The 15,876-nt window shown below is 49.1% G+C and overlaps 1 protein-coding gene across 14 annotated transcripts in view; it reads right to left on the reverse strand.

The window, feature by feature from the left end:
- Positions 1-15,876, reverse strand: part of mast2 (microtubule associated serine/threonine kinase 2) — a 140,310-nt gene that overhangs the window by 19,739 nt on the left and 104,695 nt on the right. For 10 of the 14 annotated variants that reach the window (XM_036522490.1, XM_036522487.1, XM_036522484.1 and 7 more), the window contains 4 exons: positions 8,508-8,583; positions 7,695-7,715; positions 6,247-6,325; positions 3,833-3,987 (listed from right to left, as the gene is read on the reverse strand). In XM_036522490.1, the coding sequence (XP_036378383.1) occupies positions 3,833-3,987; positions 6,247-6,325; positions 7,695-7,715; positions 8,508-8,583 (331 nt within the window). The remainder of the gene's footprint in view (positions 1-3,832; positions 3,988-6,246; positions 6,326-7,694; positions 7,716-8,507; positions 8,584-15,876) is intronic. The other 4 variants (XM_036522488.1, XM_036522485.1, XM_036522482.1 and 1 more) reach the window with 2 other exon arrangements.

Genomic DNA, 15,876 nt, shown 5'->3' on the forward strand with positions numbered 1-15,876 from the left:
TTCAAAAGAGGCAGAGAAAGGTCGACATTTACAGGCCCGGATTTAAGCCTGCCTCTGTCACAGACAACACAGTCTTGAGCGGGCGACCTTAGCCCCCCTCTGTATATCAAACCGCGTCGCCAAAGCCCGGCGAGCTCGAGCAGGCGTCCGAAATGGAAATAAGCTCAACCTACCGGCTCTCGCACTCAGAGATGCCGTGGAGGCGTGTGGCAGACAGGGAGCGTGTGATGGCACGATGGTGTGGCTGGTGTGAGGGCTGAGGTGCTACCCCCCGTGTGGTACGGTGTGGGGTAAATGAAGCCAAACGTGGAGTGCAGGGGGGTTGGACGACGCAATGCCATCACCGTGCGAAGACAGCTGTGACCACCTGAGTCACACACACATGTGACTGCAGCATGAGGTAATGCATGAGGTCATCCCAAACAGCTCGCGAAAACAATTACTTCCCTAATTGGCTGAGGGCAGGCAGAACGCGCCGCATTATGTCAACTTCCACGGGCGCCATTCCTCATCATATCCACACACACACACACACACACACAGACAGGCACTTCCTGCTCGCTATGGGTCTGTCAATCAACACAAAGTCTAACAGGGGTTGGGCGAGGGGGGGCTGTCATCACCAGGGAGACAGCAACAGCTCCAAATTCTCCCTTTCACTTGCATTCTCAAAAATCACTTAAATAATAATAAAAAAAATGTAATCAAAAGAATGCCACTCTCTGAAAAGGTCAGCCTTGACAAAGATTGATTCACTGCCTGAAGCTGCTTCAAAAGTTGTCAAATTAGAAAAAGATTGATTGCAGCTTTACCCATTAAAGTATTTATGTAATGAGCAAAGAGATCAGCGTGAGGATTTTGTGTGAGTGATAATGCACAAAATTCAGACAAAGGCTAATTAGAAAATTCAATACATTTTTTGTGGGAAGGGTATTTCTAATAAAAAATGACCTTGTAGTGTTACTCAAATCTTCCCATTATTCCAGTACTGATTGTGAAACAGCTCATCCCCATTTGCAAGAGAAGAGTAGGATGGGTTTTGTGTCTGCTGTGCCGTCTGCTGTGTATCCATTGTGCAGAGACCATTCACATGAATTCTTAGCAGAAGGACAAGGAGGTTAGCCTCTGGTTATTACAGCTCCTTGGTTATTGGCAATTACATCAGATTAGCTGTGTGTGTGTCCAGTATGTATGAGCATGTGTACTACGTGTGTTTGTGTGCAATATGTGCGTAGGGTGTACTGTGTGTTTGTATTTCTATACAACAGATGTGTGTGTGTTCCGTTACTCCGTTACTATATATTTCATTTAATGTTTATTCAGTTGGAAAATCTATCCAACGATAGGCAACTCCGGGGTGTATCTCCCATATGCCCCTCACAAAAAAAGAAAAAAGCACGCAGCCTGCCTGACTCACAAAACAGTAGAATGGAAAGTGAGACAGAAAGCAACCAGCGCAACGCATTTATGTCATGGAAATACCGGGACCATTTTACTTTCAAATTTGGCAAAGGTTGCAACATAACAGTACAATGCTTTTCTAACTCATGTTTTTGTGTAATGTACAGTTTTTGAATTAACATTTACAATTCTGAAGAAACTGCAATGAAATGCCCATAGACTTAACATGGGGGTGCCAAAATGTTAGCCACAACAATGCTAAGCGAACATTCTAAAAAGAACCATTCAGAACCTTAGTCAGACGAACATTCTTTAAAAAACCATTAAAACAACACAGTGCTCAGAAAGTAATCCAAAGTACAGTATTTAGATTACGTTACTTACCTTGTGTAATCTAATAGAATATGTTACAAATTACATTTTACGGCAAGTATTCTGTAATCTGTAGTGTAATACATATTAAAAGTAACCCTCCCAACCCTGTATACATACATACATATATAATTTTTTTATTTCATATACGTGTATATGTCTATGTGCTGGTCAGATTAAACCTCCCGCTGCTCAGTTACTGAGGTGCTGTACGCTACCTGGTTGTCTCGCAGGTGAGCCACATGTATGCATGAATCTTGTTTACACATCCCTGGGTCCAAAAACAGCGCTGTCACCTCAAACATTCACGGCAACACTGATAACTTGAAGCGTACAAGATTTTCCCAGTGTCTTTGGAGAACCGTAAATTGTCAAAAGCGACCAGCTAATGTCAACTTCATGGTGTCCTGGATAAACAGGTTTTATATATGTGAGCACAGCAGTCAAAATGGGCGAGAAGCAGTTTAAGAGAATAAATGAAGTGAGTGTGAGAGAGGCCCCTTTCATTAGCTGCCCTGTAAATAACAGAGCAGTCCTGTACACATCACCGCGGCTCCCGCTGCACCGAGCCCGGCAAGACAGGCAGCTGGGGAAATTAAAGGCCTAACTGACCGTGACAGAGGAGACGGCCGCGTGCGGGGGTGTCGTAAACACACCCCGCTCCGCTCCTTCCCCACACTATCACAGCAGCAATTACATGGATAATTGATTCGCTGAGCGCCCCCCACCCCCCCCACCCCATGCCAGCTGATTGCTCAGCCCTGACCACCAACGGGGGACTCGGGGAGCACGGAGATGAACGAGGGCCGGGGGGGGGGGGGCGAATCAGGCCGTCACTCAGACATTCCTGCACTCCCTAGTTTCAGCAGAGCACGTACGACCTTAGCTCCACAATGGGGTGGGGTAACACTCAGCATGGACCAACAGGGGCGGATTCACCATGGCTGCCAGTACAGCACACGCCAATGGCAACACCTCAGCCCTGGACATGAAGACAGATCTTCCTTTAGCTTTAATTACTTTAAAACACTTGGGTCCGAACATGACCACCCAGGTATGCAGGGACAACACTGTGATTAATGGAAGTGGGATCTGAACGTGGGGCTTAAGCGAACATTCTTCACAGCTTTGACGAAGAACAGGTTCAAACTCAGACCCCCAGAGAGGCTTTACTCCAAACCCAGACAGAGAGCCCCAGAGCAGGCCTTATGCTCTCAGAGGCAGAGGAAATAAGAGGAACTCATCTTTTCCCGTGAGGCTGATACAGCAGCTAAGAAATTACCATCTGATTGCTTTATTTTCATGCTTTTAATTAGCTCGTCTGGGTGGTGTCTCCCCCCATCCTCCCCCCCAACTCCAGTGGATGAATAATGCCTGACCCGTGATGGTGAATAATGTCAGCAGCTCTGTAAGAAGTGGTAATGACTTCATGGCTCTCTCATATAATATTTATAGATGTAATTCTGAGACCCCGGACTCCGAGGTGCCCTCCCGTCGTCTCAGTCCGAGTCAGGGCAGAGGAGGGCCGACCTCCCAGCTCCCTTCATCTGAAACACTCTCCCAGAATGCACAGCGGAGAAGAGAAAGAGGGAGAAGAGGGTCTAACAGATAAAGTATGATTAATAAAAAATTCCCCGATGGAGCTGCTCTTGGGAACTGTTTGCCCCGCTGGCAAAAAGCGGAGATTTAGAGCGGCGGCTTATTTTTGGACAGACTCGCTGATTACCTGGGGCACACACAGCTTTGTACTCAAGGGTTTGAAAAATTCGGCACTGAGGGAGAGAGGGCAGGAGATGGAGCCTGAGTGCTTTCTATCCATGACTTACAGCTCAGAGACTGCAAAATTATAAGCTCCGTGCGCACAAAAAAACTGCTTGATGGAACATTTAAGAGTCCATTACAGTCAATCAAACCCTTCACCCCTGTCAGGGAGGGACTGGTCTGACCTTTAAGCACCCGTCACGCCCAAAGGTCGAGGCTTCAGTCTGTTTTCGCGGGGAATGGAGATGTCTGGGATGCTGAGGGGCTGTCAGAGTGGGGGGGGGGGGGGGGGACTGACCTGAGGCTGCGGGAGCGGGGGCGCATGGCGGGCGAGCGGCGGCCCTCCTCGTCCGTGATGCTCTCCGAGCTGAAGTGCTTGGTGAGGAAGTGCAGCTCATCGGCCGTGGGCTGGAAGGGCAGCTGGTGCAGCTTCTCCTGGGATGAACATGATGACTGTGAGAAGCAGAGAGGGAGGGATTACAAGGGAAGAAGGCGGAGCATAAGGGGTGTGGCGGCGCCCTTTGCACTTAAAAAGTGCCTTGACGGCCTTGACGCGGACTGTTTGGGCTTTCGCTGATGCCTGACATACAAGTACCAGTCAAAAGCTTGGACACACCTGATTAAAATAACGGGAAACGTGCATTCAGAGATGTTTTGACCTAAAGACTTCTGCTTACAAGCTTGAAATCTGTTTCATAAGCAAATGAAAAGTCACGTTAATGCCTACATATGAATTTCTTTAAAAAAAAATGTAAAATATCTTCTGGCTAATTTCAAGAATCTAAATTATAAGATAGTGTCGATTTGTTTAACACAAATCATTTGTTTTTTGGTCACTGCATAATTCCATTTGTGTTACTGCATATTTTTTGATGTCTTTATTATTATGCTAAAATGTGGAAAATAGTAAAAATAAAGAAAAACTATGAGTAACCTTCTAACCTTCTATGAGTAGGTGTGTCCAAATTTTTGACTGGTACTGTACTCTAAGGCAAAGGGACTGGTCTTGAGCTCTATTTGAATAACTAGAGGGAACTACACATTTCAGCAGAGGTAACCTTCTGAGGTCAGTCTGCTTCCATCGAAAAGCTGAGGGCCTGAACCAGGTCTGTGACTTTGAAGCAAATTAAGTTTATCAAGCCTTAGATTTATCATGTACAATTCCCTGCACACAGACGCATCTATCTGAAGAGCCACAGGGAAACTAGACTATGTCGTTGCTGAAAATTGCTGAATACTTTTATTAGCAATAAACAGAAAAGCGAATCAATACACTTCACTGAAGACATAAGCAATTTATCAAAACTCTGAACCAACATGGGATTAGGAATTAAACATCCAGAAAGACTGTCTTTGATTTGCTCTCCGCTTCACAAGATCCACTAACTGATGACTGTGAGAAGCAGAGAGGGAGGGATTACAAGGGAAGAAGGCGGAGCATAAGGGGTGTGGCGGCGCCCTTTGCACTTAAAAAGTGCCTTGACGGCCTTGACGCGGACTGTTTGGGCTTTCGCTGATGCCTGACATACAAGTACCAGTCAAAAGCTTGGACACACCTGATTAAAATAACGGGAAACGTGCATTCAGAGATGTTTTGACCTAAAGACTTCTGCTTACAAGCTTGAAATCTGTTTCATAAGCAAATGAAAAGTCACGTTAATGCCTACATATGAATTTCTTTAAAAAAAAATGTAAAATATCTTCTGGCTAATTTCAAGAATCTAAATTATAAGATAGTGTCGATTTGTTTAACACAAATCATTTGTTTTTTGGTCACTGCATAATTCCATTTGTGTTACTGCATATTTTTTGATGTCTTTATTATTATGCTAAAATGTGGAAAATAGTAAAAATAAAGAAAAACTATGAGTAACCTTCTAACCTTCTATGAGTAGGTGTGTCCAAATTTTTGACTGGTACTGTACTCTAAGGCAAAGGGACTGGTCTTGAGCTCTATTTGAATAACTAGAGGGAACTACACATTTCAGCAGAGGTAACCTTCTGAGGTCAGTCTGCTTCCATCGAAAAGCTGAGGGCCTGAACCAGGTCTGTGACTTTGAAGCAAATTAAGTTTATCAAGCCTTAGATTTATCATGTACAATTCCCTGCACACAGACGCATCTATCTGAAGAGCCACAGGGAAACTAGACTATGTCGTTGCTGAAAATTGCTGAATACTTTTATTAGCAATAAACAGAAAAGCGAATCAATACACTTCACTGAAGACATAAGCAATTTATCAAAACTCTGAACCAACATGGGATTAGGAATTAAACATCCAGAAAGACTGTCTTTGATTTGCTCTCCGCTTCACAAGATCCACTAACTGATTTTCAAACGTAGATATCAGTTAAGTGCTGACTGGTTAGGCTTCAGCAGAGAAAAACAATACCTAATTATACTAATCTAGAAAACGCACGACCACGGTTCCCTTATCCTTTACTTGTGTGGAGCTGCTACATTAGCATGGGGTCACCAGGGAACTGAGGCAGCTAATTTACTTTCTGTCAAACTAGAGGCAGTTGTTTTGCAAGTCAGCAGTTTGCATGTGTAACAAGGTGTAGTAACTGTTAAGAAGTTATTACGCCCTATCAAGGTGAAGAAATGACTTTTCATGGGTTTTTGCTAGAGTACAATAAGAATACTCAGGCAATGGCCAGACTGCCATTGTGCCAGAGGTAAAAGTATGTGTTCCAGGAGCTGAGAACTCACCGAGACTGTGGAGCTGGGCGTGTTGGTGCCATATCCAGAGGAAGGCAGGGAGGCCAGAGACCAGCGACGGCCATCTGTCCTGTGAGACAGAGGGACAGAGAGGAGGGAGGGGCGTGAGGCTCAGGCAGCCAGAGATCACACACACACAGACTGAGAGGTGAGGTACAGGGCAGCGGCAGGATGATGATCTCACATAAACAGCAACATGGGCTACAGCAAAGCTCCAGGCGGCTCAGGGCAACATGGCCTATCTGTTTCAAGCCACCCTCGCATTCAGAAGTTTCTTAAATCTCACAGCGATAATTATAAAAAGATAACAAAACCAAAAACAAAAACAAATCAAAACAAAAAAAAAAATGGAACAAAAAAAGCTCAAAGGTTTTGATTGAACTGTCACGCCAGAGACTCCTGCAATCAGGGCACCCCTGGAAACTCAAAGCAATAAACAGAAGAGAAAAAGAAAACAGATTGTTTTATGGTGATCAGTCTGTCCTGTACACTCAAGGCTGCAAGCCAGGACTTTTACAATGAATCCTCATCACTGTCCGTACAACACATATAGACACACACACACGTGGACACATGCGAACACAAGCATGGCCAGGAAACAGCACAGCGGGTGAAGAAGAAATCCTGTTCTGACACAAAGTCCAGTGACTCCTGAAGAGGGAACCAAAGATGCTGAGAGAGGGGAGGAGGCATGCAGATGAGGTGTCACGCTCCCTGACCAGGGTTAAGACGCTGCACACAGTGAGAAAAGTACAGAGCACTCACAATGAACACAGAACAAGACTGACTCCCCGAGGCTGGTTACAAAACAAATGAACAGGATCGGACCAATCACAGGTGAGAATGGATGCGAGGCCTCAGAAACAGCTGGGTTGCTTTTATGGACAAACTGTGTAAGGGGTTTATGGTAAGCAAGATTTTTTTATGTATCCAAAATTAACAGTATATCGAAGAGGCAAGAATTTCAGCAGTTACAAGGTGTGGACATGATTTGTGCTTCTTTTCCCTGTACATTAATTAGATTAGTTACTTGGATTTAGTTCTTATTAGTTACTTAATACTTGAGCAGAATTAGAGAAGTAGATTTGTCATTCTTCAGATGCTGTGCAGAGTGAATTCTGAAATCCCAACGGAGAGAGCAGAAGCTTGCAGTGTGCAGCGGTAACTGAGCTCCTGAATATTAAAACCACTATCCCCATTAAAAAAGCAGTCAATATTCCCTCTCCCCTCATACTTCTTTTCGAAGCTCAGAGACGGCCACACATGGCATGATAATGTGTAACTGCATTTCAATTATGCATTACAGGGAGGAACGCCTGAAAGGGCGAATATGACCAGCGGTAAACAGACGCTGTAAAGTGTAGATTTTCCAGGTGGTCAGCCATGCAGGGAGGGATACAGGAAGTGAGGTAGTGAGGAAATGATGGGGGAGGGGTTACCTGTCAGCCCTGTGCCCGTGACTGTGTGGGAGAGAGGACAGTGTTAGCACATGTCTACGCTGCGTGACCTCACAGAGCTATGCCACTCACTCTGCCACCCACAGAAAACACACAAAATACACAAACACACACACACAAACACACACACACACAAACACACACACACACAAACAGAGCTACGTCACCCACCCACACACACATATACACACACACAAAAAACAGACACACATGTACACACACATGCACACAGAAAGTGTCACATTTATTTTGTCTGCAGCAAGCACTGCAGAACCATTTAATTTCCACGCTGACAGAAGAAATTAGCGTCATTGTCACTGATATGCATTTACACTTCTACCCATTAGGTGGCGCCAGTGCGTCAAAGACCATCTGGCTAGCTGGGTCTTCATCTCTCTAATTTCATTCTGGTCAGTAACAAGGTGCTTTGTCTCACACAAAATCACACCGAGATACTTAGATCCCCTTCCCACCCATCTGAAAATCTAAAACTCACAAATCCTTTTAATCTTCACTGCTTTTAATTACCAATTCACCCTCCATCAACCACAATTAGCATTCATTATTCAGACACTGGACGATAAGAGGATTTCTGATAAGATTTCAGCACATAAAATCCTCTGCCGATTATTAGCTAGGAGTGCCAATTATATTTCAAGGGAAGCGGGTCCATATTTGCCGTGCGTTTCATGGCATATTTTATGTGTTCAACGTAAAACTCTGACTGATGGAGGATAGACCAGGCGGAAGTGGCCTCGGGTGTTCGGTGTGCAGGTATGCCATGACCCTCCTCACCTGCGGGCCGGGACGAAAGAGAAGTGGGCCGCGGTGTTGGGGGAAAAGTTCCGGGGGCTGTCCAGAGGGCTGCTCCCTGTGGAAAGGGGGGGAGAGAGAAACAGAATGGTGAACACAGGGTAAAGGTAAGCGTGAAAGGCCACAGTCATTTACACCAGGCCAGGCACAATTGCTGCGATAACACTGTTCAGACGCCTCACTGAAGCCTTATCACATTGAAAAAAAAAAATCACCTAATGAAAAGATTTGAGAAGCCCTTCCCATTATCACTACTATTTTCTGAAGTAAAAGCAAGCACTGACACACGGGAATGTGCATAACCAAGTCAAAGCCATACATAACCACAAAACGCCTGGGTAGTCAGCTACGCGCCCTCATTCTGATCAAACTGTTCATTACTGAAGCTGTGATGTCGGGTTCAGGACCCTCTCCTCTGGGACAGAGTAAAATGCCCATATGCGGCTATCTGCCAGGCAGGCAGAGATGAGAGTGACACTCCATTTGTAAAACCCTCTGAAGGGGACGCGGAGCGCGGCGGTGGCCTCTTCACACTGTCATGTCTGAACAGGGACCCCTCTAATTAGGGTTCCGCGCTGGACGTCACAGCCTTAGCCTTTGCATCACCGGAGGGCGACTGTGAAAAATGTCTTCGGTGTCTGTGTAGCAAGCAGGCTCGGCGTCAATCATATCCAAATGAAATGTTTTTGTGTGAAGTTATAAAAAACAGCTGGCCTGAGTGCAGGAAGAAGCACGCATTTTCCTGCTGCTCACTATGAAGACTGGCTGCCTACCGATAGTTTACTCTTATAGAGTAGCTAGTTAGGGAGGATATTTCCTCATATATGAAAAATACTGTACAGACACTTGAATCAATACAGAATAAGATTATGAACTGTCTTGCTAACTTATTAACTACACAATGACTGCTATCAAGCTACTAAGACAACATTGTGTTTTAATACACAGTTGATACCCAGACCATGAGTTACATACAGTGCAGAAAATACACATTTTTGTCCATTGCTACAGACTGGACACAACATATACTGTGCGTCTGTGTCAGCAGCACAAAAAGCTCTTCTTGCCAAGCACTATCTCTGTTGTTTCAATTTCATTTTTCCGTGCTACATAAAAGGATCTTTTTGGGATTACACCGTTCTAGATGGAAGTGCTCTGGATTTAAAGGCACACGGGGGAATTGAGATGAAATAACACTTTGATGAAAGCCCCTTTTCGTTCAGAGTGCAGTACATAAACCTAAGTGAAAAAGAAAAGGAAAAAAAGAACACAAACAGAAGTAGGGAAAATGCAGGCACTTGATGTATAGTAGGCAGCTCATTAGCGCAGACCGGCTGCACGCAGAGGGCAGACAGTAACCCTCTCTGCAGAGGGGATTAAGCCGTGCTTAAGTCCCTCATAAAAGCGCAGCGGCGAGGAGCAGACGCAGCATGCCGGACTGCCTGACGGACGGGCGGGTGGGCGTAGGGGTGGAGGGGCGGGCCGGTCTGCTTCCCTGGTCGGGCCGGAGTCAGGCGGAAATGGGGGGGGGGGCGACAGAGCCGTGGGAGCATGAAGCAATACACCCTGTGTTTAATTACACTTTCGGTAGGAGAAGCAAGGCACAGCCCCCCACTTCTTCAAAAGCTCCCCGAAAGGCGTGAGCTCCTGAGGGCGGAGCATACGCCCCTCCATCGTTCACCGCGCCGCGGACGGGACCGGGGGGCCGGAGGTGCGCGCCGCGGCGCAATTAATCATCCCGATCAATCCGGGACGCGGGAGAGCGCAAGCGAGCGTGGGGGAAACACGGCGGGCCCGGGTTAGACACCTCCGTATTAATTATGCATTCTCCCCAAGGGCTTGCGGCGGAAGCCTTAAATATTAATAAGTGCATAATTCCCTGTCAGAAAGTAAACGCTTCCCCCTGCCTGAATACAACTGCGCGCAGCTGGATTGGGACGCCGCGTACGAAGAGCACGGATCTGTCAAACCGGCTCCATTTAAAGGAGGATCAGGCCTCAGAAGGACTATTAAACAGTACCGGGACTGCACACCCACACTTGACGGGTGCACGCTGTATGCGTATGGGAGTTATTTTTCACTGAATGGACAAACATTATTCAAATAGAGGATTACCGCATCCGCAGGCGTGACACAAACTCTGGAAGACAAATGGTATGGATCCATCACCCAATACCACGAGCAACTGGCACAAAGGCAAAGAAGGTGTGACTGCGTGTAACCCATGGGGCCACTGGATCAGAGCTACGCAGGAACTCAGACATGGATTCAGCAAAAGCTATACACTGACCCACTAGGGGGCGCTGCAGACAAAGTGAGCACAATGAGTGAGAGACGTTCTGTCAAACCCATCCATTCTACGGTTTAAAACGACAAAACAAAACTGAGAAAGTGCACTACAGCATGCATTTGAGTTACGAACAGCGTCTTGCACATGCTGCTACGCTAACTGCTCTGGACTCTGTCAGGACCATGCGTTTGCTCGGTTCATGCGTTTGTTGGAGCGGTCAGTGGGCGGCTGAGGATTCGAATGTTCTTGCGCTTGGTTCATGCGTTTGTTGGACTGGTCAGTGGGCGGCTGAGGATTCGAATGTTCTTGCGCTTGGTTCATGCGTTTGTTGGACTGGTCAGTGGCCGTCTGAGGATTCGAATGTTCTTGCGCTTGGTTCATGCGTTTGTTGGACTGGTCAGTGGCCGTCTGAGGATTCGAATGTTCTTGCGCTTGGTTCATGCGTTTGTTGGACTGGTCAGTGAGCGGCTGAGGATTCGAATGTTCTTGCGCTTGGTTGATGCGTTTGTTGGAGCGGTCAGTGGGCGGCTGAGGCTCTTTGAACTCTTTCTGTACACTGAACCGCAGCAGATGAAAGGGCCATATACAAACATGCCCGTCTACAGCGGCAGCAGCATCAAACACGAGCGCACATAAAAACCGCAAACACCTCCATTCAAGCAGCAAATCACTTCCTTTGTCGCCCCCCGCGCCTCCGGGGAAGACACACAAGCGCTAACATGCAGAGCACACAAGCCACGTTCACCTGCACACCGACACCAGTGAGAATTCAAACAAAGGGACCGGCAGCGCCCTCCGCCCCGGTGCAAACACACAGTGACGATCCACACTGACCTTCTCTCTCCGCGCTGGCGACCGGCCCTGTCACACTGCGGGCAGGTGGGCCCGACACCCTGGCGACCGCCCCGGGCCCAGCTGTCCCCCCCCTCAGCCAATCGGCAGCGGGAGCATCTCCTCCCAGCAAATACCAGCTTGACCTTTTTTTCCCTCCCTTGTGCTCTGCATGTTAGCCACCAGAGAAGCGGAATTTGCACAGTCCCGCATTTAATTGACGCTCTTTTTTCTAACCAGGGAATTAAACGTTTCTGGATTTGGCTCTTTTGGCCCCGCTTTCATCAAAGCTTAATATATGCAGGATATTAAAAAAAAAAAAAAAAAAAAAATCCACATCCCGTTATCAGTGTCGTTAGGGGGCAGGAGGACAGGATGGGATTCTTGCGGCTGAAGGGGAGGGATCTGAGGGATGAATAAGACACGGTATCGGTCACAGAGCTCGAGAGGGAGGGAGAGTAAAACCTCGGCTAATCTCAGTGCACTGGGCCCGCGTCTGACCGCGCATCGCTCAAATCCCCCTTCAGCCAGACATGCAGACGCTGACCAGACGAGTGATGCCAGCGGCCCGTCAGGTCCAACAGCTGCGCTATTCCGGAACATTTTCTGTCCCGGGCGCTTTAAGCATAGATTAGCCCTTACCTCGAGCTAAGTCATTTGTAACACAGAGACGGCGCTACGCTGACAGCGGCTGCACTTTATTAGCGGTTAGGTGGACACAGAGGAGCACTGGGTGTAAATTGCAGCTGTGCGGCCAAACTCATCAGCGGGATGTTAGCATTCACAGAGCAGCATGTTATAGCCATTAATAAAGGCCTTCCTGCACAGACCGAACAGCTGAGGGGGGGGGTTAGGAGGGGCATAGGGACAGATAATTGGTTAAACAGTTGATTCATCTCTCTGAGTTGCCAGCCTCACAACAGCACAATACACAAACGCTGCGCTTTCTTTCCTCCTCTCCTGACAACAGCGTAGCTGTGATGTCTGCTGTTCTCATTCACTGTTCCAGGAAACGGGAACGCGGAGCTAGAGGGAGTGTGACTGAGATCCGTCCGCTCGGCTGGTGAGGGAACCAGAAGAGGCCCAATAAGCTCTGCGCTACGGCAGGGCCGGCGGCCGGCTCCATCTCGCTGCCAGAGACACTGGCAGCCTCAGCAGAGAGGCACACCAGATGGGACCAGATTGGAACAAAACATCCTGTCTGTCACCTCAGCCACACTGACGGCCTGGCACCCTGTGCCCTTTAAAGCCCGTCTCCCCCATTCAGCCAGGGACACCGGCAGGGCCCCGCTGCTTTTTTATACCCCCTGACAGCGGAGTAAAAGCAGGCCGGCGTTAACTAGCGGCACGTTCCAGCTCGCAGTGCATTAGCGGCGCGCTACGGCTACTGCGACAGGCTCTCCTTCTCCCGGGTGGCCTTTGACAGCCTCCTTTTTTGGCACCCCGGCCACAGCTTACACACATTAGCGCGGCCCCTAAGACACCGGCAGACCGCAGCAGAAATCCAATTTCTCAGCCGAAGTGCCCGGGGAGGGGGCCGTGGGTGTTTGCAGGGCGGGAGGGATCAATGAGGGGGGATGTGATTCAGGCGGCGCTGTTTCAGAGCCGCTGCTGCTGCCGATTGCTCCAGCCTTGTCTGCGCCTGGCACAAATCCAGCAGCAGTTCTCTCACACGCGCTCCCCCCCACCCCCTGCTTCACGTAGAGGAGGAGCAGGGACAGAGCAGCTGGACCCTCACATGCAGGCAGCGCTCTGTGCCGGACCGTGAGCTGCAGGGGCGGGGGGGCACAGGCCATCTCTCTGCACTCAAGAGGCCAATCAAAGCAGGGAAATAAGGCCAGGGGACAGGAAGGGCACTTCTGTTCTGATGCTTCGGCCGTCACCGCTGAGAGGAGATGATTGGCTGTTGATATTATAACAACGGGGCAGTTGGCTATTCCCTGCTCCGTCACCTGACTCCCTGATCCCCTCCCACGCACACGCCCACACCAAAAGCTCATCCATGCACCCACAGCCTGGGGGGGCATAATAGGGACTAGTCCATAATTAATGCCAGGCACGGTCGCCTGATCATCTGGAATGCTGAGCACACACAGGACAGGAAGAGACAGAAATAGCCGGTCTGTCTGACGACAACAGTCGCGCTCTTCCACTGCAGAGTCACACGCCCGACCGGATAAAGCATTCAAAGAGAGTGGGAGATGGAGCCGCTTCAGTGTAGCGATAGAGGTATTCGCCAATCACGATTTGGTAACGCTGGTGCCCTGCAACCTCCTGTTTAAACCTACCGTGTGTGTGTGTGTGTGTGTGTGTGTGTGTGTGTGTGCGCGCACGTGTATATACAGTATGTGTACGTGTACTTTATGTTCCTGTATCTCTGAGGCCTCTTGTCTCCTGCGGTCTCCGCTCGCCCCCCCCCCCCCCCCCTACTGAAGGGCTTCTTCACAGAGCATCTTGTCTCTCCTGGAGAGGCACCTGAGCTCTGACACGCCGTGACACACTGGGGGCTGCTCTGCTCTCCCGGGAAGAGCTCGCGCTGCCTCACCCCGTACAGAGGAGGCACGCTGATGTCGGAACGTAGAGCTCGCGCTGCCTCGCCCCGTACAGAGGAGGCACGCTGATGTCGGAACGTAGAGCTCGCGCTGCCTCGCCCCGTACAGAGGAGGCACGCTGATGTCGGAACGTAGAGCTCGCGCTGCCTCACACCGTACAGAGGAGGCACGCTGATGTCGGAACGTACTGTTCGCGTGCGGCAGTGTGAGCAGCTGGGCTCCTCCGTTCGCTCGTCAATGTCTCCGAGGCTGGAACTGCACGTGTAGCAAACGAGCAATGACAACCATTTCGAATCCTGTAGGTTATAAAATCCGGTGTACCGGGTGTGAAGAGAGATGCTCTCAGGCACTGGGTCTAACTCAGTCTAACCTGCTTTCTCAGCCTACACAACGTGATATTCCTTAATCATCTGCACAGACTGGCTCTGTGCGTGTTTCTCTTTCCCCCGTCTTTCTCATGGCACCTCGTGAGCCACCCGGTTGGATTATTGCAGGTTTCTTACAGGGACGGGAACAGGCAGGCACACCTCTCCGGCAGGCTGTCAGCGGATAACCCCCGACGCGAAAAAAGACGCCGAAAAGCAGGCGAGACAATCTGTTTGGTTAATTCTTTTCTGTGCGCGCGGACAAAAGAGAGGGAAGGGGAGAGCGAGGAGGGGAGAGGGGGGTCTCAGTCGGAGGGGGGAGGGGCAGGCCAACAGAGTGGGGTCGCAAGCTGTCAGATGTGCTAGGAAACCTGTCAGTTTTTATTACCGGCGGGTCGCGGCCTGCGGAGGCGCGGACGCCTCGGCGCGTTCTGGATCACCGCGGACCCCCCACCCCCCAACAGTGTGCCTGACTCCCCTCCACCCACGTGGCTCCAGGTTCTCAGCTTGCTCTCTCCATGGTAGGTCAGCCTGTTCTGGCTGGAGCTCGGCAGCCTCGCCTCACCTCCACAATGGCTCATATCGAATGAATGCTTTTAACAGCCCATTCTGAAGGACAACTCTCAAATTTCAGACACAACAAACCACAAAAAGGCAGAATTTCAGGCAGATGTATTACAGGGTTTTTTTTTTTTTTTTCCACCGCCATGTAGGTGTAGTGCTTTGAGCACTGGATTATAGACTTGGTTGTCATGGCTTCAAATCCAGGTGAAGCCCCCGCGGTTTTATCATTAAGCAAAGTACCTCTACCGCTTCGGTAAAATTCCAGCGAAATAAATGAGTTTGTCCAAATGAGTATGTAAAACAGACCCATTCTGAGCTGCCCTGATTTACGGATCAAGGAATGTAATATAGTTCGTTATTACTCTGACGGCTACAGACACTATGACGGTGTGGAGACAGCATGATATGTAACAGGAACTCCACCCTCAGTTTCACCCAGCCAGACGGGTAAGGGCACAGGAGACTGGACACAGGGTCACCTCTGCGGAGTGGTAAGTTTTGGGGACACAGGTGTTGGGGATGAAGGGGTGAACGGATGCTTATAAAGTACTTGTTGGAAACTGTTCAATGTTCACGTGGAGCGCTCGGCCCCCGGCCTCACTATCATGTCAACACAGACAACCGTAACAAGCGACGCAGGCGCCGTGACCTCTGAACCCTGTCGGGACGCTGTCAGTTCCGCCCAGGCAGAGAGAGCTCTGCTTGGCTCCGCTCCCCTGGCAGGCCGTCACGCCAGGGCTCTCCGAACG

The sequence above is a fragment of the Megalops cyprinoides genome, chromosome 2 (genome assembly GCF_013368585.1).
Source record: "Megalops cyprinoides isolate fMegCyp1 chromosome 2, fMegCyp1.pri, whole genome shotgun sequence".
Lineage (NCBI taxonomy): Eukaryota > Metazoa > Chordata > Actinopteri > Elopiformes > Megalopidae > Megalops > Megalops cyprinoides.